The sequence below is a fragment of the Alternaria atra genome, assembly GCF_907166805.1.
Source record: "Alternaria atra isolate CS162 genome assembly, contig: 22, whole genome shotgun sequence".
NCBI classification, from domain to species: Eukaryota; Fungi; Ascomycota; class Dothideomycetes; order Pleosporales; family Pleosporaceae; genus Alternaria; species Alternaria atra.
In genome coordinates, this window is record NW_025091320.1 from 1181709 (window position 1) to 1205618 (window position 23910).

The following is a 23910-nucleotide window of genomic DNA, read 5'->3' on the forward strand; positions in this document are numbered from 1 at the left end:
AATGGTACCGTCAGTGCGACGTGATCATGGACGGGGCCACCTACGCGCGTCATTGGATCATTGTTCTCATCTACTGCAAAGCGACCAGTCTACCTTCTGATATGGTAGCAGAACAGGGGAGATTACCTAGGTACTTTGCATCTGGTCGTTAAGAGTAACAGCAACTGAAAGCAACCTGCATCATCGTGGGCGACAGTGCCATTGCCTTAATTCCTCCGCGTGTATCAATAGTGCGTGCACAACGCTAAGCCAAACACAATTTAGCGTATCAGGAGCAATCGCAGGCCGATTTCCGAAGCTCAGTTTCCAAGTCGCCCACTGAAGACATACAGCACCCTCTCATTTGTCAACGACAAGTTGAAAACGCAGCCTATAGGCATTCTCTGTATCCAAACTATATCAACGATATAATAACGGGCACCTCCTGCACGGCCTCAATCTGGATGATGGAGAATCGGCAAGACCAGATGTGGTCATGGGGAAGGCGTGGTTGAAGGTTAGAGGGCATGAACGGGTGCGACAGCATGAGACTGGGCTTTTCTGACTTCAGCGCTGGCTGATCCTTCCGACCACTTTCGGCCACTACCAGTAACCGTCGATTACGTTTCAATTTCAGTCCCGAGTATGCGTTGTCTCATCTGTTTGCCCTTGGACGATATGCCCCCAGGTTTCGATATTCTCGTTCAGGTAGCCTGTGCAGCTTGCTATCGCTTTCATCCAGATTGCATACTGGCGTACATTAGCTATCGCGCGGAGGCATGGAAGCTTGACACTGGGAACTTGAGCACATGGCGCAACTTCTCATACCCACCATACGGGACGCCATTCGGTGCATTAAAGCTGCTCTCTATGCAGACGGGAGCCAATCAATCTCCTCCCATTCGCCTTCCGCAACAAGGCGGATCGCCTGGCCAAGTTTCGAAATTCCTTCGCACGAGACGCGGTCGCTTCCCACTACAACACTATCATGAGTATCGTGGATGTTTAGTAAATTTTTGGGTTCCGGTCGGCGTATGGGAATCCTCTTTGTGACTAGCATCTGCTGGACGGCTGGTGGGGAATGTCATGCCGCGACCTAATGAGGCCGCTATCCCTCTGTTTTGGACCATGATATCTAATCATTGGGCCCACACATATGACCTGATCAACAGTATGATTAGAACATACCAGAACGATACTCGTCGCGAGCTATTGATGGCCGATCCTTCGCTTCGAATGGCAGCATACAACACTTAGTCAGACCGCCCTCTGGAGTGCTATGATCTCATTCGCGGCCTCTTCAACACCCTGGGCTTTGATGCGGCTGTCTATGGAGACTGGATTGATATTCAGATCTTGCGCGCCGACAACCGTGGCCACAAGCGAGCCAGAAACCAGACGGCCCATTCAGCGGGAGGAGCCAACCTGGTCGTAGATCAGGGCGCTGGTGCAGGCGCGCTGCTGTAGGTTACAGTGAGGAGATCGAGGACTTGGACTTATGTGATCCTGCCACAGCGCAAAGAGCCAGGATATATTCAACGTACTACTACACGACGTACAAATGTCGAAGTACCATCGAATACCTCCACGAGCGTTCAAATCTAGGCATACACATGTCACAACAATCTATGCATACATACAGGCGATGGTTCAGTCCTGATCATTGACCAGGTTTTTTTCATCTATATCTACATTACAGGCCCTCCGCATCAACGAGAGAACATCTCAGCGAAGGGCAAAACATATACTAAGGGAATCATCTAGTTTACTCGCGCTACTAACTCTTCCTTCTCCAACACTGTTCGTGGTTCATCCAGAGCTTGCGAACATTTAGTTGTCGCCAGTGTGGAGGTCGGCCCAGTGGGCGTCGTCTTCCTCTTGAGTCAACTCTTGAGCGTCGCGACCAAACAACTTGGCCAGGCCACCGGCACCAGCACCACCAGCGGCAGCGTTTCCTTTGCCCTTGTGATGTGCTTCAGGGTCGCGACCGAAGAGCTTGGCCAAACCTCCAGCTCCTCCAGCTCCGCCGGCGGCAGCGTTTCCGCCCTTGCCCTTGTGGTGCGCTTCAGGGTCGCGGCCGAACAGCTTGGCCAAACCTCCAGCTCCTCCAGCTCCGCCGGCGGCAGCGTTTCCGCCCTTGCCCTTGTGATGTGCTTCAGGGTCGCGACCGAAGAGCTTAGCAGCACCGCCAGCACCAGCAGCCTTTGCGCCTTTGCCCTTGTGATGGGGAGAGCGAGTGTGGAGATCAGCCCAGTGGGCATCGTCTTCCTCCTGGGTCAACTCTTGAGCATCACGGCCGAAGAGCTTGGCTAGACCACCGGCACCTCCGGCACCTCCAGCAGCGCCCGCACCACCCTTGCCCTTGTGGTGCGCTTCAGGGTCGCGGCCGAACAGTTTGGCCAAACCTCCAGCTCCTCCAGCTCCTCCGGCAGCAGCGTTTCCGCCCTTGCCCTTGTGGTGAGGAGAGCGAGTGTGGAGATCAGCCCAGTGGGCATCGTCTTCCTCCTGGGTCAACTCTTGAGCATCACGGCCGAAGAGCTTGGCTAGACCACCAGCACCTCCGGCGCCTCCAGCAGCGCCCGCACCACCCTTGCCCTTATGGTGGCGAGCTTCTACACTACGATCTGCGAGTGCAGCAACAAGGTTAGATGCGTGGACAGGTCCGCTTCCCTATAGAACTATAAGTATATATCATGCCAAGGAACATCAGCCAACTTACTGGCATGCGAGCTTTAACAGCATTATCGACGGCTTGCTTGTTGTTTGGCACAACGTAGGCTGAGGTTGAGGCACCCAGGGCCAAAAGAGTAAGTGCGGTAAATCTCATTATGAAGAAAGTTTAAATGAGTCTGGAATTGGATGAAAGAATGGATCTGCCAGCAGAGAAGAATAGATGAAACAGGACTGAGCAGGTTGTGAGAAGGAATGAGCACGTTCAACGCTTGATGCCTTTTCTTCTGGAACGTCGAGATGCTTTATAAGTGAAGTAGGCTCCTGGGAAGCAGAGCGGGTACATGCTTGGTTTCTCCTTCAGGTCCTGAGACATGTTGCATTGCTTACGGCACAGAAGCGGAGTTGACACCCCAGTAGGTCATCGAGTTCGCTGCGATGTGACAGCAGTAGAAGGCGTTTGTACGGGAAGCCAAACACGGAAGGTCTTGACGGGCTTCCGTCTCCACCAACGACGCCGCCAGCAGTCGACAAGGCCTGTCAGTGTCTGAAGAATACGGTCGTGTCCAAACCGAGCCGCGGCGCCGCCGTGTCTAGCCTCAGGTTCCGTGACTCTTACCGGATATTCTGTGCCTATTACCAAGGCAATCCGTATAACTCGCGTTGTTCAGACGATGTTGGGTTTCTGGGACTCGCATCTCATTGGATCAAGTCGACCGACAACGAGTTTACCCATGAAACTAGTGCGGCGAAGCCGCGGTTCATCTCAAGTGCAGGCGCCTTTTGACGTTATTTCCGATATTCTGTAATCATGTTGTCGGGACGTTTGTTCCATGTGCGTGTCATGTCAGTAAAAGAACCTCGTTTGGGTTGGCGCGCCAAGCTGAAACGATGGTGCCGAAGTATGAACATCCAGTCTTGGCTAAGTGTTCACCTCGAAACCCAAGCAGCGGCTGAACCAACGGAAATACTGAGACGATCCCACTTTCTGCGTCTCAGAAGGCTTGGTAAAAGCTTAATGCCTTAAAGCCTTGTTGCAGACGGGTGTCCAAGGCTATTGTTGCCTGGCGCCACCGGGACGAGATGCCTTACAGGGAGCGACATACACGGCATAGCGGCACTTTTTGAGATGTTCCGTGTTTCGGTAACCTGCCTTTGGCGATACCCAAAACGTATCTGACGTTGGTGTTGCAAGACTAGCCACAATTCCTTGGGCTATCATTTCTCACTTGTTCGCTACGTTGTTCTCCATCTCTATTCACCTTTGTTGTTATCGAACGCTGAGCGGGCACCATTATTTCTACATCGCGGGTCGACTAATTTTACTTCTTTCAACATCACCTAGACAACATCTTTGTCGATTTCACCGTATCCTCATCGCAGCAAGACACGTCATGGAGAAATACACCGACTCCAGCTCGTCACAAGACGACTCCGAAAACGCCGCCTTCATCAAGACACAATACCAAGGAGATGATAGGCAACGGCGGAGGAATTACATCTATGTCACGCTTTTCAACCTTTTCCTTTTCACACTGTCAATGCTCTCGTTGACGTGTTCGGTCATGTCGCAAAAGGACTTTTCAGGCCACTCGGCAGCGAAGCTAATGGACCAATTCGACGTTTTTTGTATGTTCACAATTCTTGATCTTGCTCCTTGGGAATGATAGCTAACATGATCTAGCGCCTGCGATGCATGTTGTCGAGTACAGTCAAACAAAGTTTGAATTGGCAAACCCATTGAACTCCTCCAAGTACGTTGGCATTACCGACGATGTAGAGAATGCATGGATGGACGTCGCATACCGTAAGTCACATCTTCCTTGCTTACATACCCGCACTATACCCACTCAAGACTTTGTCGCTAACACCACACAGTACCCGATCAAATGGTCTCTATGGAAGACTTTCCCAAGCTGCAAAAGCCTGCCGATGCCCTCCAAGTCGTAAACCCGAAGACAGGCGAGACAGGATACCGAGTCGGTCTAGAAGTGTTCCACCAACTTCACTGCCTCAACCTCCTCCGCATGTCAACGTACCCAGACTACTACCCCAAGCTCTGGTGGAGCGACACGAACGACAAGCCTGAAAAGGTCAGGGCGCATCTCGGTACGCTCGCATTCGATCTTCTACACTCATGACTACGACTAACAAAACATCTAGACCACTGTATTGAGATTCTTCGTATGAACCTTATGTGTCTCTCCGATGTCAACGTCTTCACCTTCCACCCGCAAGAGGGCAAGAAGGGGTATTGGCCTGACTACGAGAGTAAACATGTGTGCAGGAACTTTGAGAAGATCAAGGACTGGGCTAACGACAATGCGATGCCGGATCTTGATGTATGAGCTCAGCTCCATACTCGATTTGAATGGCGGTGTATATAGCGTAATAATATCCTCAGTGTATGTGCACTAGTTGACCGGAAGAGATTCCATGGCATATGTCTTTTTATGCAAACTACCTCATATTATTTTTTACATGAATCGTTCCTTGTCCGCAATCGATTCGAGTTTCTCATTCACGCATGAAGCACGTCGCTTCAGTTTCGCAACGTGATCTATGCGTCGGGCTTCACCTGTCGGTTTCGGCCATACAATACAGCGTCCTCATGCTGTTTCAACTGCTTGGGCAGATAGTGGAATGGCGAAGCGCATAGAAAACAATGGCCGTGAAACTACTCAGAATATATTTCATATCATCAAGCATGCTTCACGAGGCTGCAAGATGGAGGCTGTTATCGTTCCGAATTGCTATGTAATGATACTTTTTAAAGTAATGCAAAAGAACGCCTGCTCGCGAATGTATTCCAGAAATGGTTTGAAACGATATGACAGCTAGGATAGGACATCTAATAATGTCGAGAGTGGGGTATATGTCAATGACAAGCAGATGTACAGCCCTTGAGGTCTATCATTCTCCATACGCCAAAGGTAATGCTTGCCTCTATGCTTGTATCCATTACAAGTCGAGATCTGGCATTTGCAGGTCGTCGCCTGGTTCCATCATATTCAAGAGATAGCGTGATCCCGAGAACCAGTCCTGCATAGGATTGTGGTTTCCCTGCGGTGCTCCGAAGCCCAACCCAGAATCGTTCGTGTTCTGAATTGCCTGGGCCTCTCCGAATGGATTTGTGCTCGCCGAAGCCGGAGTGGTGGAGTATGCAGTCGTAGGCCATGCGGTGTCAGGCATCAGACCGAGCGCGCTAAGATAAGGATCAAACTGAGACATGGTGCTAAGGTCGAGCTGTGTACCATCCACAGTTGTATAGTATCCGGAATGTTTGTTCTGTGCAACGCCCCGCAACCGTGAAGCGGCGTCTTGTCTCTTAGCCGCTACGTAAAGCTTGGTGACCCGTAAGAAAAGGTGACACATCTTATACAGCTTGTCTGCCCCTTCAGAAAGCGTGCGACAAGATTCGAGACTGGTAACAAACTCGGAAAGAGAGTTTAGATCAGAATCAACGTCGGACGTATCTGCCTTTTGAATGGCATTACAAAATAATACGATGAAGCTATGGAAGTGAGTCAGCTAAAGCGGTGTGTAGATACCAGTGGAGTACTTACGGTGTGAACGGTGCCTGCAGAACCGACCAGTGTACGTATCCCGACCATAGATCTTCTTGGCCCTTTTTATTGAACTTTGCACTAGCTCTCATGTGCGCTACAAGAGCCGCTCGTGAGGACTCGAGGCATTCCTGGTTGAAGGTCATGTTGCTTGGACTCACCGCTCGCTGAATCAGTGCGACGGTTGAATAGTGCATGACAACATCAGAGTAGAAGAAGATGTCTTGAACACGCTCAAAAGAACCTTTATCCAAAAAAAGTCAGTTCATTTCAGATGTCAGATTTGGTAAAACTTGCCTTGGATATACTCGCTGATACCTGGCTCACGTCCCATGGTAGGTGACTTGTGTACATAACGCTTGTATTGAGACGGGAGTGGTGTCTCATTTGGGGTGTGGCCTATCATGCTCGGCCGTTGCGAAGCAAGATTGAATGTACTACCTGACTGTACGAAATCTACAAGTGAAGCATCTCCCCGTTCGTACCAAGCTTGGTTGAGAGCATTGACAAGCTCGATGGCAATGCGCGTGCGTTCTTCAGTGGTCTTCAAGAAGGCAGCAGGGCAGAACAATTTCTCGTAGGTCAGGCCCTGAACTCGCGCGACCTTGATCCAGTACGAAAGCATGGCGCTTGATTCCGGATTTTTGTCGTTGGGGTCGCTCGATACAACGAATGGCAGCGAAATGTCCCAGTCCTGGAGGATACTTGAGCGACCCAGGCGTAGCGAAAGGGTTTTGTCGAACATATATATCATCCAAAAAACATGGATCTTCGTCTGTCGGTCTTCAGGATTGTCGTTGACCATGGTATTGATGCGGTGATAACCCAAGCTCTGACACAAGCCTGCTGCACTCGATATCATCGTCCAACATAGGGATGGTTTGCACATCTCAACCGCTTGTGCTGCGCCAAGTACCAAGGCCATGATATTCTCATAGCTCGCTGGCAAGCATATAGTCAATTGTGACAATGCCACTTCTGTCTGCCTCCTACAGATGGTCGCATATATGTAATAGTTGGCAGTGTCCATGCCGGCTAGTGGAAAGACGCGGAATTCGTTGAATACATTTTCCAAAACACCGAAAGTGAGCACACGTCGAGCAGCGCTACAGGTTTCTGGGCTATGATACGCTTCGTAGAAGATGTCCTTGAGGTTAGCCATCCTCAAGAATGGAAACACCACCGCGAAGGCCATAGTTGGATATTCTGGTCGCATTAGCCCTTACCAAGAAATACGGTGTATGACATCCTACCGCTAGCCTTTTCCAAAGCATAGCACACTGTATCCCACGGCGGACGCTCTAGATTGGCTGGGTCAATGTCGGCAAGAGCGTGGTTGATCAAGGGGTTGGAAGACGCATTATTTTGACCCTGCTGGGAAACCATCTCCGCAAGAGCAGTGAGCGCCATTTTGACTTCTTCATTCTGGCCGATAGAGGACGTGCTCCCAATCGCTTGCGCCAACATCGCTCGAGCATAATCAGACTGGCTGTTGATAGAGCTCTCGCCTTCGAATGGCGCAGGTGTAGGGGCATCCACGAGACAACTTCCAGGACTTCTGGAAGGACCGACCCTACTCGACCGCGACTGGCTGCTGGTTTCATGGGAATCTTTTTGAAGGTCTAGATTACCGAGCTTCTAAAACGACAATGTACCAAGTCAGTGTATGTCTCACATGCAGTTCATGCATCGGAATTTTTACCGTTGCGAGGCTGGCAAGAACGTTTTCGATACTCGCTAAGCGGTCCTCGATCCGATCAATCTTCTTCTCGCTAAATGCGGTCAGTTCTGATCAGATTACTCAACATCAGATCTGCAAAGCTCGTTGATTGGCCGTGGAGGACTTCACTTCCCGCAGAACGCAACCTGAGAGCATCGCAAGTGCTTTAGGCTCATGCGAACGCACGTTTACCAAGAACATGGGTAGCAGTGTGGGTACGGCTGGCGCCACAAACAATGACGATTACGCCACAAACAGATTAGACTTACTATTCTTCAGAGATGTGGACCCTTTGTCGTTGCGCTTTCTGTTGGGGAGGAGTTGTTTTGCAAGCTTCGCGAATCAGCAGCAACCCCAAGGACATGCCAAGTACAACATACTCAATTTGCTTGCCTTGCAATTGGAACATGGCACGCCTCTATCGCAACGTATCTTGCGCGTACGGCAACTATCGCACTAGATGTAGATCGTCAACGTGTGTACCGTCCCGGGTATTCTCATGCGACTTACCGCACGCTTGGACATGGCTCCATCAACCGATCCATCCATGTCGTCGTCTTCCATCGTGGCGGTTACGCAATCGATGCCGCGGTTGTCTTACACCTACAGTGAGTATGAATTGCAAGAGTGGCTTGTAATGTGGGTGTGTGCAGAGAACGGACTTCTCGGGATCCGCGGCTGTGGAAATTATCAACTATGTCATTACTCACAACAAGAACCACGCTAGCAGTAGGCAGCAGTTTAAGATCTCGCGACAGACCCTGTTCGAGTATGTCAAAACTGCAAGTGCTGTCAAACCGAAAGCTGCCACCAAGTTTCACCAGCGAAGACGCGAAGAACGCGCAACCCCGTGACTAAGCCAAGCCTCAGAAAAATCGCCGATTGGCTCGCATTGCTCGTATCCCGACCCATAAAGGAAATATTCAGCCGCTTGCGACGCCCTTTTCTGAACGCCTGTATGCCGCGGGCCCGGGCTTTGCGGAGTCCGGACACAGCTTGTGCCAAATGCTCATATTCATTGAGATGGCTTGAGATAACCATGTTGTGCATTGTTGTCTGCCCACTCATTGCATGTAAAATTCGCACCAAATATGTCACCGGACAAAGACATGTCTAATCAGCCTGAGCGGAGCACGAACGATGATGTCAAGAGAAGTACAACACCGACCGACAACAGCGGTGGCGCGGTTGAGGAGCCAAAGGGTGATATGGGCGGCTATGTGGTAAGCATGCTAAGCAGAATCAGAGAGAGGTCGAGAATGACGTTGTACCAGCGCATTTTCAAGTATGCAGATCGCACCAGTTGGACGCTCAACATCATCGCGTTCGTTGCAGCAATCGCCGCTGGAACCCTACTTCCACTAATGTAAGTAACATATGCACAACACCATTCATTGCGTTTGATATGGCCTGGATGACTGTACAGGGCCATTGTTGCGCTTGTGCCTTACGATGGCGGTTTGGTGTCACCCAGGTCTCGCCATGCTGTAAGATAAATGGCCGTGAAATCTCACAACGCCTAGCATCCGTCACTTGACAAACATACACTAATTTACTTTTCACATTCCACAGGGATCTGGTCTTCGGGAAATTTGTGTCAACATTTACTGGATTCGCAACGGGCTCGATTACCCCGGCCCAATACCGCTCAGAAGTAAATAAGTACACTCTGTACTTTGTGTATCTCTTCATTGCAAAGTTTGGTCTGGTTTACATACACTCGGTAGGTAAATAACGTTCTGTACTGCACAGAAATATTCTCATGTTTCTAGGCGTTCGTCTCAATTGCAGCAATACGCACTACCAAAGCGCTGCGCCTGGACTTCATCCGACACATTCTCCGACAGAACATCGCGTACTTCGACTCAGACGAAGCCGCCTCAGTTACGACGCAGGCTACGACGAACGGAAACAATATTAACAACGGTATATCCGAGAAGCTTACATTGATCATCCAAGGTGTATCGACTTTCGTCTCTGCATTCATCATCGCCTTCATCGTACAATGGAAGCTCACTCTGATAACGATAAGCATCGTTCCGACGATCATTGTCGTAGTCGGTATCTCCGTAGGTATTGACACCAAGAATGAGAATCAACTGCTACCGATTTACTCCAAAGCTGGGCAACTTGCGGAGGAGGTTTTCTCGACAGTGCGGACGGTTCATGCGTTCTGGCTCCATCCATTGCTGTCTCGCAAATACGACAAGCTTCTTGGCGATGCCCAAGAAGTGGGTATGAAGAAGTGCCCAAATTATGCCGTAATGTTCTCGGTCGAGGTAAGTTGCGACTGTACGCGACGTATGTGAGACATACATTAACCAAACAAAAAGTTTTTTTGCATTTACGCTGGCTATGGATTGGCCTTCTGGCAAGGTATTCGGATGTTTGCCAGGGGCGAAATCAAAGAAAGTGGTACGTAATACACAAACTGGGGCTGAGATGGACACAGGATGGTTCGTCCCACCAATTCACGTGGTATATGACACTAACTAATCAACAGGCGACGTTTTCACTGTCATTCTCGCTGTCATCGTCGCAGCAACCGCTATGACAACCATCGCACCTCAAATCATCGCCCTGACAAAAGCATCTTCCTCGGCTGATGAGCTATTCAAGACCATCGACCGGAAGTCCGAGATCGATCCCTTGAGCGAAGATGGCAAGACACCAAATGTGTGTAGAGGTATCGTTGAGATTAAGGATGTCAGTTTTGCCTATCCGGCCAGACCCGACATCACAGTCTTGAAGAGCTTGACGTTGTTGGCACCTGCTGGAAAGACCACAGCACTGGTTGGAGCTTCCGGTAGTGGAAAATCTACGATCATTGGTTTGATAGAGCGTTGGTACGACCAAACTACCGGTACCATATATCTCGATGGCACAGATATACGAGAACTCAATCTTACTTGGCTTCGTACAAACATCCGATTGGTACAGCAAGAGCCAGTACTATTCTCTGGCACTGTATACGAAAACGTCGCGTTCGGCTTGTTCGGTACCGATAAGGCCAGCCTTTCAGAGAGTGATCAGCGAGCGCTCGTAGAGAAGGCCTGCAAGGACGCTCATGCTGAAGAGTTCATTGTGCGACTACCGAAGGTTTGTTGAGGTGCTTCTCACATATTCATAAATGTTATGCTAAATTTAGGCAGGGCTATGATACGCAGCTCGGCGAGCGCGCTATGAATCTCTCAGGTGGTCAAAAACAGCGCTTGGCGATTGCACGATCTATCGTTTCGGAACCAACTGTACTCTTGTTAGACGAAGCTACTAGCGCTCTAGACCCAAAGGCGGAGAAGATAGTACAGGAAGCGCTTGAACGGGTCTCGAAAGGTCGGACTACGATTGTCATCGCTCACAAGTTGTCAACTATCCGGAATGCCGACAACATCGCAGTCATGGCTAACGGCGTCGTGGTTGAACAAGGTTCACACGACGCGCTCCTCGCGGATGATGGTGCCTACGCTCGTCTTGTCAAGGCTCAGGATCTCGGACAGACAGAGAGCGAAGAGCAGCCAGATGAGGATCATGCCACAGAAAAGGTGGACCTAGTTCGCACACAGACCCAAGCATCCGCTATCGGCCAAGAAGCGAACGAGTCAGACAACGACAGTATCAACTACAACTTGGTGAAATGTACCTTCATAGTCCTTAAGGAACAAGGAGATCTTTGGAAATGTTTCCTCATCCTGGCTGCCGCAACTCTAGCCGGAGGTATGTTCTCAAATCGCTTACGTCGGGCTATTACTAAAGTACCACAGGAGCGACATATCCAGCTCAGGCTATCCTATTTTCTCGGGTTGTTGAAGCATTTCAACTGTCCTCAAACGAAGCAGTGGATCAGGGTGACTTCTATTCGTTGATGTTTTTCGTCGTTGCACTTGGCAATTGTGCTGTCTACAGTGTTGTTGGCTGGACCAGCAACATCGTAGCACAGGTTGTCGCGAGAAAGTTTAGACGCGAAATTTTCGACCTCATCCTCAAGCAAGACATGGAATTCTTCGATGCCCAAGAAAACGCGAGCGGCGCGTTAGCATCGAAGCTCGGAGCCTATCCTGACAGCTTGCGGGATCTTATGGGCTTCAACTTGATGCTTATATGCATCAATGTCGTCAATATCGTCTCTAGCTCAATCCTCGCCATTGCGGTTGGCTGGAAACTAGGCCTCGTAGTGGTCTTTGGCGCTATGCCTCTGATTGTGTTCTCTGGGTATCTCAGGATTCGACTTGAGTTCAAGCTAGAAGATCTCACCAGCAAACGTTTCGCTAGCAGCGCTGCTCTCGCTTCTGAAGCAGTCTCCGCCATCCGCACAGTGTCCAGTCTCGCGCTCGAAAGACACATCCTCGCCCTCTACGAGAATCGATTACGAGGTGTCGCAAGAGACGGCATCAAAGCTTTGGTTTGGACCATGTTCTGGTATGCACTTACGCAATCCATCTCGTTCCTGGCAATGGCCCTTGGCTTCTGGTACGGCGGCCGACTGATCAGTACGGGAGAGTACACGACTACCCAATTCTTCACGGTCTTTATCGGTGTCATTTTCTCTGGGGAGGCGGCTGCGGCCTTTTTCTCGTACACTACGAGTCTTACCAAGTCGGCGACTGCTGCAAACTACATCTTTTGGTTGCGTAGGATGAAACCTGCTGTACAGGAAGATGTATTGAAACCGCCATTCGACGATGAGAAGGGCACAGGTCCAGCACACGTTGAGGTACAGGACATTGACTTTGCGTACAAGTCTCGGCCACACGCTAAGGTCCTGGAAGTCATCGACATCGATGTGCAACCAGGTCAATTCATCGCCCTTGTCGGCGCTTCGGGCTGTGGAAAGTCGACGATGGTCTCGCTTCTCGAGAGATTCTACGATCCTGTTACGGGACGTATCACCTGTGATGGCGTCCCGTTGATGGACCTCTGTCCGCGCAAGTACCGCCGAGATGTCTCTTTGGTTCAGCAAGAGCCGGTTCTATACCAGGGATCAGTGCGGGACAATATCGCCATGGGTGTCGAAGGCAACGTGACTGACGCTCAGATTGAATCCGCAGCTAAACAATCGAACATCGCAGACTTCGTTGCGTCTTTGCCGAACGGTTTTGCAACGATGTGCGGTAGTAGAGGCACGCAATTGTCGGGCGGGCAGCGTCAGCGCATCGCTATTGCCAGGGCGTTGATCCGCGAGCCGCGTCTGCTTCTTCTCGATGAGGCTACTTCCGCGCTTGATACCGAGTCTGAGAGGGTTGTTCAGGCAGCGCTTGAAGAAGCGCAAAGTGGGCGTACAACAATCGCGGTAGCGCATCGTCTCAGCACCATTAAAGATGCAGATACGATTGTGGTTTTTGCGAAGGGAAAGATTGCGGAAAGCGGCACGCATCAAGACTTGCTCGCTAAGAAGGGTATGTACTACGAGATGTGCTTAGGCCAGAGTATGGACCGGGCGATACCCTCATGATATTTGAGCAGACACAACTGAGTGCTTTCTTTTCACCTGGAGTGGAGCCAAAATTAGAATCCTTCATAGACTGTACATTATGTAATATACCCTACTCGACTTCGTTTCTCAAGTTGGTGTTTGCCGATGCTGAGTGATGGCCTCAGCAGGAAATCCGGCTTGTTGACACCTGACACCATACTTAGATGGAATTATGACGTAGCCACGGGACTGACTCCAACTCCCGGAAGGCAAGAGGGCGCGCGACAATAGATGATTCGCGATGCTGCCTGAGGAGACGGACAGTGTTGATGCGGAAGGCTGGTGGCCCGCGACTGGGTCATGCTAATGCCTCGCTTATCGACTGGGGTTGCTCCACTTTTGGCGGCTTCATGACTTCCTTCTTCTCTGACCCTTCAACTGTTCATCGCGCTTCATCACGACAATCGATTGCATTATCACACGATGAGATGCTACAAGCGACTGTGTCTTCCCTTGTTTGCCAAACGATCTAGATTCGCTCTACCGTCGGACTGAAGTCCGCTGTACGCGACTTTAGACTGATGCTGGCAGGGTCCACGCGGCGCGTCATGGCTTTAATCTTTAGAACCACCGCCTTAACCCGCAAATTACACAAAAAGGCCGGTGTGTGGCTCTAACAACCCATATGCCGTTGCCGCGCATGTGGAGGTGCTGAAGCACAACGCGATCCATCATCGTCAGGTCAAACTGCCAAGACGTCTCACATAATCGCCGCAACCAACCACGAACTCGAACAAGCAACAATTCCTGGCACGAGCGCGTCTTAGCGTCGCTCAAGTCAACAGTTTCATGCCTTTTCTTGACGATCTCACACTGTACGCTGTGGCTGTTGGTGAGCCTTAGTTTCAAGGACACACACGTTAACCCAATGGCAGAAGAGCCGTTTCACTGGCATACTCCGCACAGCGCTGGGGATCAAGGTAGCTCCGAGCTGACCCACTGATTCACGCTTTAGAGACATTATGCGACTGAGACTAATGACCCTGACGGCAAACTCCCAAGCCGTCATCCCACATTGATAGCATTGGCGTCTCCATCTTTCGTTGCTTCACTTTCCTTTCCACTTCTTGATTGATGTGGATTGTCGTTCTTTGAGAAAATCAAGCCATATTTTCATCCCTCCGTCGACCGGATATATTCATTTCGGTTCTAAGTCCTGGGGACATTCATTACTCTGTTGTAGTTTGTTGATATTACTTGCGCGAGCGCATTCCAGTTTATTACTACCTAATACCTTTTATCACATCAACCATGGCTCACTATCAGCTTCGACGGCCATCTCCGGTCAAGGTCTTCCCGAAGCGCATTCGTCAGGTCGATCCTGTTGCAAGTACGATGCCTGCTGCTGGAGGCGAGGTGGAAGAAGGCCCGGAAAGTCCAGATTCACCGTTCAGCAGTCCATCAACAGTTGGTGACATATCTGAGAGCGAGGATTCCGAATCCGAAGACGAGGCCGAGCCGCCGTCGCCAGTAGAGAGTGGTGCCACAGCTGCACCCACCACAACTTTGGATGCTCCTTCAACCGCCGCCGTGTCGATGCCGACATCGGTAACGGAAAGCAATGGCTCGACTACGACTGTACCTTCGTTCACTTTCGGTGTCCCCTCTCCAGGAAAAGATGCACCACAACCCCAGATTACTGGCTCTACCCTTTCAACCGCTGTTCGCCCTACAATAACGTCAACTATCATCAAGGAGGTCAGATCAACAGACAATCCGGAGCTATCTTCAACAAGGACTTCAGTATCTCTAGCTCTGCCCCCCTCGAACACAGCCGAGCCAGAACTCTCCGGAGAAAGCAGTGCCCCGCAGAGGTTACCACAACGAGAACAAGAGCCTATCATGACGAAAGACGCCATGGTTGCATCAATAGTTCTGGGTGTACTCGGTTCGTCAGCATCGTTACGGCTGCCATTAGATCGTTGCTAACAGTTGAGTAGGTGCATTAGCGCTGTTGGTCGCTGGGGTAGTTTTTATCAAGCGCCGCAAACGTAAGAACAGTTATATCGACGCGGATCCACCATTCGAATCCTTTAATCCCTACGTGCCCGCCTCTATCCCACCTCCAGAAACAGCACATGTAGGTACCGCATCCTCAATCTTCGCGCGTCTTAATGGTGGCGATGGTGCCGGCGGAAATGGTCATTTGACACGCTCCACCGACCGCAGCAATACACTCTTCGGCCCAGGCCCATACTCTCGCCCCGAAACCGTTTCCACTGAGCGCTCCACCCGTGTACCACCAACACCAAATCCGTTTGCCGATCCACCCCTCAACAAAGCGTACGATGTACTGAACAACCGACCCAGAAGTACAACGCTTACGGACCGGGGAAGTTGGCAGCAGAATCCCTTCAGAAACCCAGAGAGCGAGCGATTTGATCCGTTCGGAGAGTTAAAGGAAAAAGCTAGGCGGGAAAGGGTGAGGTATGTGGAGGACGCGAAGCGAGAAGCCGAATTAAGGAAGCAGATGGAGCAGAAAGAGGCGATGGGACTCAGACCAGATGGTATACCGTGGAGTGATGGTGGGTATCGGTGAGAGATGAGATGAGTAGATGTGTCTTCAGCATGTTCGAAGACTGGGCATGAGCGTGGGCTGTGTGCCTCGCCAACGCCTCAGTCTCCAGTCAAATAACTCACATGTACACCTGGATACCCTTGTAACTTCACAAATAATAACACGATAGAATACCTATGACTTCAAATTGCTGGGGTTAGACGTGATGGCATGAATACGGAAGAACATAAGCATAGCAATCGCCACACGTGACAGCCGGAGTGAAGAGAGGTTGTGCAAGACCCGAGAGCACGAGACTGGTGGAGATGGAGCATTAGGCAAACAGGTGCTAGAAACACTAAAAGTCTCCCGAAGCCTCACATGCCAAAGCCCATCAGCACTTAGTGCTGTTCACTCGCCCTAACTGCGCCATCAAACTTTGGATCCCTCGCATTCAGACCCTCATCATATTGAATCTTCTCTTCGCGTTCAATTCCATCCTCATCCACCATAAGCGCGCAGTTTCTCTTAATCAAATGCCATTCCTTCTCGTCGTACGTTGTAGGCTCAGACGCAATAATAGTATGTTTACCCATCGCGCCTTCTTCCCCAATCTCTGCACCTGCGTCTGCACTCCCGCCACTCTTACTATCCGGGTTGCCAGGGTACTTTGTATTGAGCGTACGTCCCGCAAACTCTGACCAATAAAGGCTCGGCGGCTGCTGCGAGACATGGTTCCGGAAGCGGATAGCGAGCATTTTCGTGCCATCGGTTGTGCAGAAGTTAAGAGAGTTTGGTGTGTTAGTTTCACCGAGTATCTTCTTCTGGAGTGTGAGGATCTGGATGACGGTCTTTTGCATGGCCTCGAGCATTTTGCTGAGGGGATATGCTTTCTCCCAGCTTTCTTTGCCGCTGCTGTTGGTCAGGTTGGTCATGTAGAGGGCGGCGGCGTGCTCGGAATCCGTGCTACCTAGTACGTTGCAGTATGCGTCGAAGGAGAGGAGGGAGGTCATTTCGCGGCGGATGGATGAGAAGTTGGAGATGACGCCGTTGTGCATGAAGACGTGGCGGCCGAAGACAAAGGGGTGACTGTTCACTTGCGTTACGACGGAACCGCTGGTGGCACGGATATGGGCGAAGACGCATTGTGATTCGGTGTTGTGGCAGAGCGACTTGAAGTTGAAGTCGTTGATTGGCGGCGATTGGGATTTATATAGGGCGGGACGGGGGCCCGTGACGTTCTTAACGTAGGACGAGGTTGCTGTCGTGTACCCTGGGAATGTGTGAGCAGATTTCAAGGACTTGAGTGCCATTGTAGCGCTATTGCCTCTGGGTCTCCAGGCTTTTGACCCCTCGAGGCGTCTCAGCTTGCGTCTTGTGACTACCAAATATTTATGCATTTCCAGCTGCACACCAAGGAAGCTAGGTGGTGATTCAGAGATATGATCAGTTACGTACAAGCAATGCCCAGCCCGTCCATGTTTAGTAAAGAGTTGCGCATCCGCATCAGCTCATCCGGCGAGTCATCCAGGTCTTTCTCTTCATTATGTGGCAGTAGGTGTGGAAGATAGTGCTCAGAGCATTGCTTGCTGATGCTGTTGTCTGGCGTGATGAGGACGTCTGACAGCAGGCATGGTTCCGTGGGAGAGATATATGCGAACCAACGACACATGATGCTTTGAGCTTTTTTTGGCCTGAAGAGTCTGTTGATGTTTGCGATTTCCCTGAACCTGCAAAGTCGAGGACAGAATTTATAGGTGCACAGATTTAGAGGCAGTAATCTCCTCAGATGCCCACTACACAGGTCGATGCAAAACGGGTCGCACAGCAGTCTTGTCGATGTGTTGTGTATGACGTGGAGCTTTGTTGTAGGCAGGATATGTTACAACGGCGTGGAGAGGCGTATGAGGGCACCTATCACAGCAAAAGAACAAGAATTGGAGGGGGGGTGACGAAGTGAGGAGATGTTCGGTAGTAGTGACGATGAGGATGCGCGTGATATATGTGCGCGCAGAAAGTAAGACACGACCTCGAGACGCAAGTAGCTGTTCAGGCTGCAGGAAGGACTTTGTGGCTGAGCTCGTGAGGCTGAGACGGCTTACGGAAAGCGCCCAAGGGCTAAAGTGCAGGAGCTGCTAACATACGAAGCTGACACGAGGAAGGCGCCATCTCGTAGCGCGGGGCAGGCAGTAAGAGTGGGGCACGTCGCTACAGGACTCATGCTAAACACCATTTCAGGCTCTGGATCATAACATCGCGAAGCAGCTTCCTACCTAAAGATTCGCTCAATATGACTTTGAATACAAGGAAAGGAAAAGTGAAATGGAGACTGAGGGTGCGATCAAGATTGCTGGTAACACAAGCCAGGTGGGTAGAGGATGTTCGCACTAGATGGAGCATTGTACGTGAACTTGAGAACAAAGGTCTCGGGGAACGCACGGATACGAGGCTTGGAAGAAAGACGCTTTTCATACTCGATACCATAGATGAGCAGGTGGGCGTTGCGACATGTGTTGCTTCATACAGCTTTCAAGGCCGAGCCTCTGATGTAGCAATGACGGACAGCCGATGCTTGCCATGAGAATGCAGATCTGTGGTATGCCCTACTTCAGACAACCAATGACGACATGTCCCCGTAGTGGTAGGAATAGAGAGCCATTTTGATCGCTGACGGTTGCATGTCAAGGGCGATCGCGTGTGCCGTGTTGAATGAAAGGAATGCTAGAGATTGGCCGCATCGCAAGCTGTCCGTAGCGATCAGCAATCGCAGTGCAACTACAATTTCCCTTGCCTTGGATTCAGGGTCCATCCAGAAGCATCTCGGAACAGCGGGAGCAAGAGAGTGGGTCGTAAATGGAGAACTCCACTATTTGCGAGCTGATAAGAAATGACTACGACTGGAGATTAGTAACATAAAAAAGCGACTCATTTCCATATTGCTTATTCGAAAGTAGCGACCAGCATGAGTGTCGAAAATAGTCTGCAGTGATGCCGCGGAAAAGCTGTGAGCGTCGCCATGGTGTTGTACTAAAACGCTTGCGAACGGGCGACGATGACCTAGATCTGAGCACTGTAGGGCTTAGCGAAGAAGGAATGTACATGCGGCAGCCAGCATCAATTGATCGGCCACAACGCATCTGAGACCGGGAGCGAAGAATCGATGGGAGCATATTGACAGGAGGAATTGGCAAATTATGTCTGGGACAGCAAATGCTTACACGGCACGCTGCTCGATCCGCCTGAGGGACAATCGTACATGTGGGGGCGATGGATTACGTTTTGTCCGCTGCGCGACGTATGGTAGACTCGTTGAATTGCACTTTTCTGCTCAGTGGCTGCTTGCAAACGTCTGTCGTGTATCATCGCTTCGTTGTTGGAAAACTGGTAGGCGCGCCAGACCGACGACGAGCCGGAGCCGGAATCGGAAGGAGGATCTCTAAGCTGTTATCGTGACTCTCGTTCTTCACCTCAACTCTTGCTCTCTGAAAACGACCACGATTTCGTCTTCTCTCACGGCAAAAACTTCAGGCTCCTGTATAGACACAACGCGATTGCCGCTCAGCCCAAAATGGGGCGATGCCGAGGAGCCAGCGCTCTTAGGCAAACAACAACCGGACGCTGAGGTGAGAGGCTGAGCGCTATCTCTTTCGAGTTGAGCAGTATGGGCGTTCCACAGAACCGTCTCCTAGGATTCGCTATTCCTGCTGCAGATCTCCCAAGCCACCTGTGGGTAACTGATATGCAGGCGGTTTTTTCGAGCTGCAACTCCAAGGCGACGCGAAGAACCTCGGACAATTAACACCCAGTACGGAAGAATATCTTAAGAGATGGTGATCAATTCCGTGTCGCACCAACTTTCCGTGGCAGGACTGAGAAGGACCGACCCATGGCACATACTGCACGTACGATATGTCGGCTTGAGGGCACCCACGAGGGGGGCCACCGGTACTTCTCACGCGCGATGCCGTCATTTCATTTGTATAAGGCTTGGTCTCCCGCAATGCCAATCTCTCAACGCGCGCAAGACACGAATCAAGCACCGTGGCGTTGTTCCTTGCTATCAGCCGAGACCCGGTCCAGAGGCTTCGGCATGCGGCTCCCCTAGATACATGGAGCTGGCAGTATCAGACAACCTTTTTCTCACAAAAGATGCGAGGCTCTATCAGCCGCAAAGCGCCACACCAGAAGCGACCGCACCAGACCCCGGATTCCCATGAGCTTGGTGTGACAAATGGCTCGTTACCTGAGGTTGCGCGTGCCTTCACATGCCTCTCGTGCAGCCACTTGCCAGCACCGGAGGCCTGCCAACTTAGCAAGCCCGCCACGCTGGATTACGTTCCCCCAATTGTCTCCAAATGGCGGAGGACCTGGGCCCTGGTCGCCCACCCCAATGCCTGAACCAGGCGCGCTTGCCCATGGGCAAACAAGACGTTTGCGCTGCTTCGCTGAGCCCGTCTTGTCACCCAAGCCGGCTCAGTAGGGTGGCGCCGCCTACGCCGCTAACGAGGGAAGGCGCATCCCCATTCGCGTGGACAAAACGAGCGGGGTCGCTGGCGTAGCAATGCAGCCGGGGTGGGTTGAAAACTCTGTACCGTCAAATCCCATGCCCAGAGTCGCGGTATATTCACTACGCCGTAATCGGTTAGTCGTCGCCGTCTACCTAGCGCCCCACCAAACCGCTTTCGAGTCCTAGTCGCATCGCAGCGCTCACCACCGAGAGGATCCACAGGCAGGGCAGACTGGGTGTGCCGCGCCTGTCTCTCGTATAAGTACCCTGCCTTTCACCCCCAGGGTCCTGGTTTCGACAAGGGCGATCTCACTTCCTCTACTACGTTGTAGCCTTCCTTCTGTACACTGGCATCCAGTGCAACTCATTTTGTTGTAGCTTTAGCTGCTCCCCACGCGACTGATAGTCGATCCCTCCCCCAAGCGTCGACTCCAGAGCGACAAACCCCATACCTGAAGCGACTTTCCACACGCGACATTACTCCCTTGCGACAATTACCCTTTTGCCTAAAGCGACAATCCCCATTGCAACCATGGCCGAGGACAAGAAGTATTCTGGAGAGTTCGTCCGCGAGACTTATCCTGGTGACGATATTCAACATGGCCAAGTGACCGACAACTCCGACGATCTGCAGCGTCATCTTGGTAATCGCCAAATTCAGCTCATCGCAATTGGTGGTTCCATTGGAACTGCGCTGTTTGTATCCATCGGAGGTGCTCTCAACAAGGGCGGGCCCCTCGGTTTACTTCTCGCTTACACTGGATATTCTTGCATCATCGCTCTCGTGAACAACGCCATGGCTGAAATGGCCAGTTTCATGCCTGTGTCCGGAGGTTTCATTCGAATGGCTGGACACTGGGTCGATGAGTCCCTAGGCTTCATGGCCGGCTGGAACTTCTTCTTCTACGAAGCTCTGCTGATCCCGTTTGAAATCACGGCTCTCAACATTGTGTTGCGATACTGGAGAGATGACATTCCAGTCGCTGCTGTCTGTGCGGCTGTCATCGTTCTATACGCGTAAGACCTACCGATTTGCCTTGGGGTGATATATTACATAGAGGACGAAAACTAATTACTCCTAGTGCTTGCAACGTTTTGGCTGTAAAGGCGTACGGTGAAGCTGAATTTTGGCTCTCTGGAGGCAAGGTCCTGCTGATCCTGATTCTTTACTGCTTCACCTTCATTACCATGGTTGGAGGTAACCCCCAGAAGGATGCCTATGGTTTCCGATACTGGCGCGATCCTGGCCCAATGCCCGGCGGCAGCGACCTTGGACGTTTCGAAGGCTTCCTCGGTTCCCTTTGGGCTGCTTCCTTCTGCATCGTCGGTCCCGAGTACATCTCCATGGTCTCTGGTGAGGCCAAGCGCCCCCGTGCCTACATCAAGACCGCGTTCAAGACAGTGTACTTCCGATTTGGTGCCTTCTTCATCCTTGGTGCTCTTTGCGTCGGTATCGTTCTAGCCTACAACGATCCAGAGCTTGTCAGTGTCTTGAAGGCTGGTGAGAGCAGTGCTGCTGCCTCTCCCTACGTCATTGCCATGAAGAACCTCAACATCGGCGGCCTTCCCCATCTTGTCAACGCCCTCTTGATCACGAGTATCTTCTCTGCGGGTAACACGTACACGTACTGTGCAACTCGCAGTCTGTACTCGCTTGCTATTGAGGGTCGTGCCCCCAAGATCCTGCGCAAGTGCACCAAGAACGGTGTCCCGATCTACTGCTTCTTGGTAGTTATGATCTTCCCGTTCTTGTCTTTCCTGCAATTGTCGGACGACTCCGCCAAGGTCTTGACCTGGCTCACCAACATCATCACTGCTGGTGGTGTTATCAACTACATCGTCATGTGCGGCACCTACCTTGCTTTCTACAAGGCCTGCAAAGTCCAGGGCCTCGACCGAAAGACTCTCCCTTACTGCGGTTACTTCCAACCATACGGTACCTGGTTTGCTCTATGCTTCGAGATTTGCGTTGTCTTTGTGTACGGTTACAGCACCTTCAAGCCCGGCAACTTCACCCTGGAGTCCTTCTTCACATACTACACCATGGTGGGCGTTGCCCCGATCCTTTTCATCTTCTGGAAACTCTTCAAGAGGACTAAGTGGCTGAAGCCACATGAGGTTGACCTTGTTTGGGACGCTCCTCTTATCGACGCCTACGAGGCTTCCTTCATCACACCACCTGTCGGCTTCTGGACCGAGATGCTTCAGCTTATTGGACTGAAGCGCAATGTCCCTGTGGACAAGCGTGCTGTTTGAATTGCTTTCAGCGAATCAGCGAAACGTGTGTAGCAGAAATGTTCTGTCATGATCTAACGCTGCTGGATAGATTCTCTGTCGCCAGAAGCCTGTGAGCACTGGCTGCGCTCTTACATAAATGCAATACCCATTCATTCTGCGAACCTCGAGAAATGGCGACTTGCGAATGATGTCCGACCTCCGCTATACCTATGCGACAAACAGCGAGGTTGAAAACGACTCCCAAGCGACCATGTACCATCGAATTACAATCGTAATTAACTCCTTGCAACATCCATGGCCTAAGCGGCACTACTAAAACGATAATTCCAATGCGACACATCATACGAAGATTCCTTTGCGACACTACTATGTTTGTATGCCTGTGCTGCCACACGCAAGCTTGCCTAGAGTCGTAAAGTTCAAAACGGTAATTGCTTTGCCTCCTGCCGAGGCACGGCTGCGATCACCCATCAGCGACGATCGGCATTTCGCATACGTGCATTAACTGGAGCAAAGCACATGCAACTTGCGGTCCAACCACCAGGCTTTTGGGAAGTTGCCCGAACCCCATCGTGGCATTGAAGGGCACCTGTTGGAACGCTCGGCAGTGCTTTCCGTGTATCATTCTACTATTATTGCGCTACCGCTACTTCCACCGGCTACATCCCACCATGACTGCCTCGCCTCAACCCCCATGTGCGCCACCATCCAGCGTCGTATCGATTCACCCACACTTACATGCAGGCGCCTGCTTTTGGTGTTGGGCTAAGGCCAAGGCTGCCGGGCACTGTCATCAGATGGACCCCGGGCGAGATGTCTTATCTGCCTCATCATCAGGCTCCTAGTGCGGTTGTTCACGCCCCTGCCATAAGACTGCTAGAAAGGCTGAGTTCCTCGAGGCAGAGAGCCAACGATTCGCTCGGTTTGTGGCTCGTATGCGCATTGCGACCATGCCATAAATGCTACACCACCACTGACCTTATCTCGGAACTTCACCAAGGAAAAGTGGTATCTCAAGCCATCTCTACCCATACATGCGTCGGTGCGCAACAGGTGCAATCGCTCTTTACATCCCAATACGTCCAATTGATCCCGTCGCCAATATCCCGGTCCCGGTCGTGGCGCACCATCACTCCACGCTGACGCCAGCTCCAGATGTTTGCATTGGAGCCTCAACCTACTGCCACGAACGCGCTACTCATGCTGGACTGCGTTGCTTTGGCTAGATGTCCGTACCTTGCAGGACCTTCTCCGCAATTGATA

The 23910-nt window shown here is 51.3% G+C and overlaps 8 protein-coding genes across 8 annotated transcripts; 4 read left to right on the forward strand and 4 right to left on the reverse strand.

Annotated features, from left to right (window-relative positions):
* Positions 1-1809: 1809 nt before the first annotated feature.
* Positions 1810-2806, reverse strand: ALTATR162_LOCUS3157 (uncharacterized protein; the record flags this gene model as incomplete). Its single annotated transcript, XM_043310763.1, has 2 exons — positions 1810-2649; positions 2699-2806. The coding sequence occupies 2 exons, from the start codon at positions 2804-2806 to the stop codon at positions 1810-1812; spliced, it is 948 nt and encodes a 315-aa protein (XP_043166698.1).
* A 1237-nt stretch (positions 2807-4043) lies between these two features.
* On the forward strand, positions 4044-4997 carry ALTATR162_LOCUS3158 (uncharacterized protein; the record flags this gene model as incomplete). Its single annotated transcript, XM_043310764.1, has 4 exons — positions 4044-4278; positions 4334-4456; positions 4528-4758; positions 4813-4997. The coding sequence occupies 4 exons, from the start codon at positions 4044-4046 to the stop codon at positions 4995-4997; spliced, it is 774 nt and encodes a 257-aa protein (XP_043166699.1).
* A 613-nt stretch (positions 4998-5610) lies between these two features.
* On the reverse strand, positions 5611-6361 carry ALTATR162_LOCUS3159 (uncharacterized protein; the record flags this gene model as incomplete). The annotated part of the gene is made up of 2 exons (XM_043310765.1): positions 5611-6163; positions 6216-6361. The coding sequence occupies 2 exons, from the start codon at positions 6359-6361 to the stop codon at positions 5611-5613; spliced, it is 699 nt and encodes a 232-aa protein (XP_043166700.1).
* Positions 6362-6492: 131 nt separating this feature from the next.
* ALTATR162_LOCUS3160 (uncharacterized protein) lies at positions 6493-8499 on the reverse strand (the record flags this gene model as incomplete). The annotated part of the gene is made up of 6 exons (XM_043310766.1): positions 6493-7421; positions 7469-7853; positions 7918-7987; positions 8205-8268; positions 8316-8391; positions 8446-8499. The coding sequence occupies 6 exons, from the start codon at positions 8497-8499 to the stop codon at positions 6493-6495; spliced, it is 1578 nt and encodes a 525-aa protein (XP_043166701.1).
* A 527-nt stretch (positions 8500-9026) lies between these two features.
* On the forward strand, positions 9027-13384 carry ALTATR162_LOCUS3161 (uncharacterized protein; the record flags this gene model as incomplete). Its single annotated transcript, XM_043310767.1, has 8 exons — positions 9027-9158; positions 9210-9301; positions 9508-9658; positions 9708-10214; positions 10269-10350; positions 10439-11034; positions 11088-11649; positions 11697-13384. 8 exons carry the CDS (start codon positions 9027-9029, stop codon positions 13382-13384), a joined length of 3810 nt encoding a protein of 1269 aa, XP_043166702.1.
* Positions 13385-14656: 1272 nt separating this feature from the next.
* ALTATR162_LOCUS3162 (uncharacterized protein) lies at positions 14657-15944 on the forward strand (the record flags this gene model as incomplete). Its single annotated transcript, XM_043310768.1, has 2 exons — positions 14657-15293; positions 15346-15944. The coding sequence occupies 2 exons, from the start codon at positions 14657-14659 to the stop codon at positions 15942-15944; spliced, it is 1236 nt and encodes a 411-aa protein (XP_043166703.1).
* A 359-nt stretch (positions 15945-16303) lies between these two features.
* ALTATR162_LOCUS3163 (uncharacterized protein) lies at positions 16304-17215 on the reverse strand (the record flags this gene model as incomplete). The annotated part of the gene is made up of 1 exon (XM_043310769.1): positions 16304-17215. The coding sequence occupies one exon, from the start codon at positions 17213-17215 to the stop codon at positions 16304-16306; it is 912 nt and encodes a 303-aa protein (XP_043166704.1).
* Positions 17216-20941: 3726 nt separating this feature from the next.
* Positions 20942-22665, forward strand: ALTATR162_LOCUS3164 (uncharacterized protein; the record flags this gene model as incomplete). Its single annotated transcript, XM_043310770.1, has 2 exons — positions 20942-21426; positions 21492-22665. The coding sequence occupies 2 exons, from the start codon at positions 20942-20944 to the stop codon at positions 22663-22665; spliced, it is 1659 nt and encodes a 552-aa protein (XP_043166705.1).
* Positions 22666-23910: the final 1245 nt, after the last annotated feature.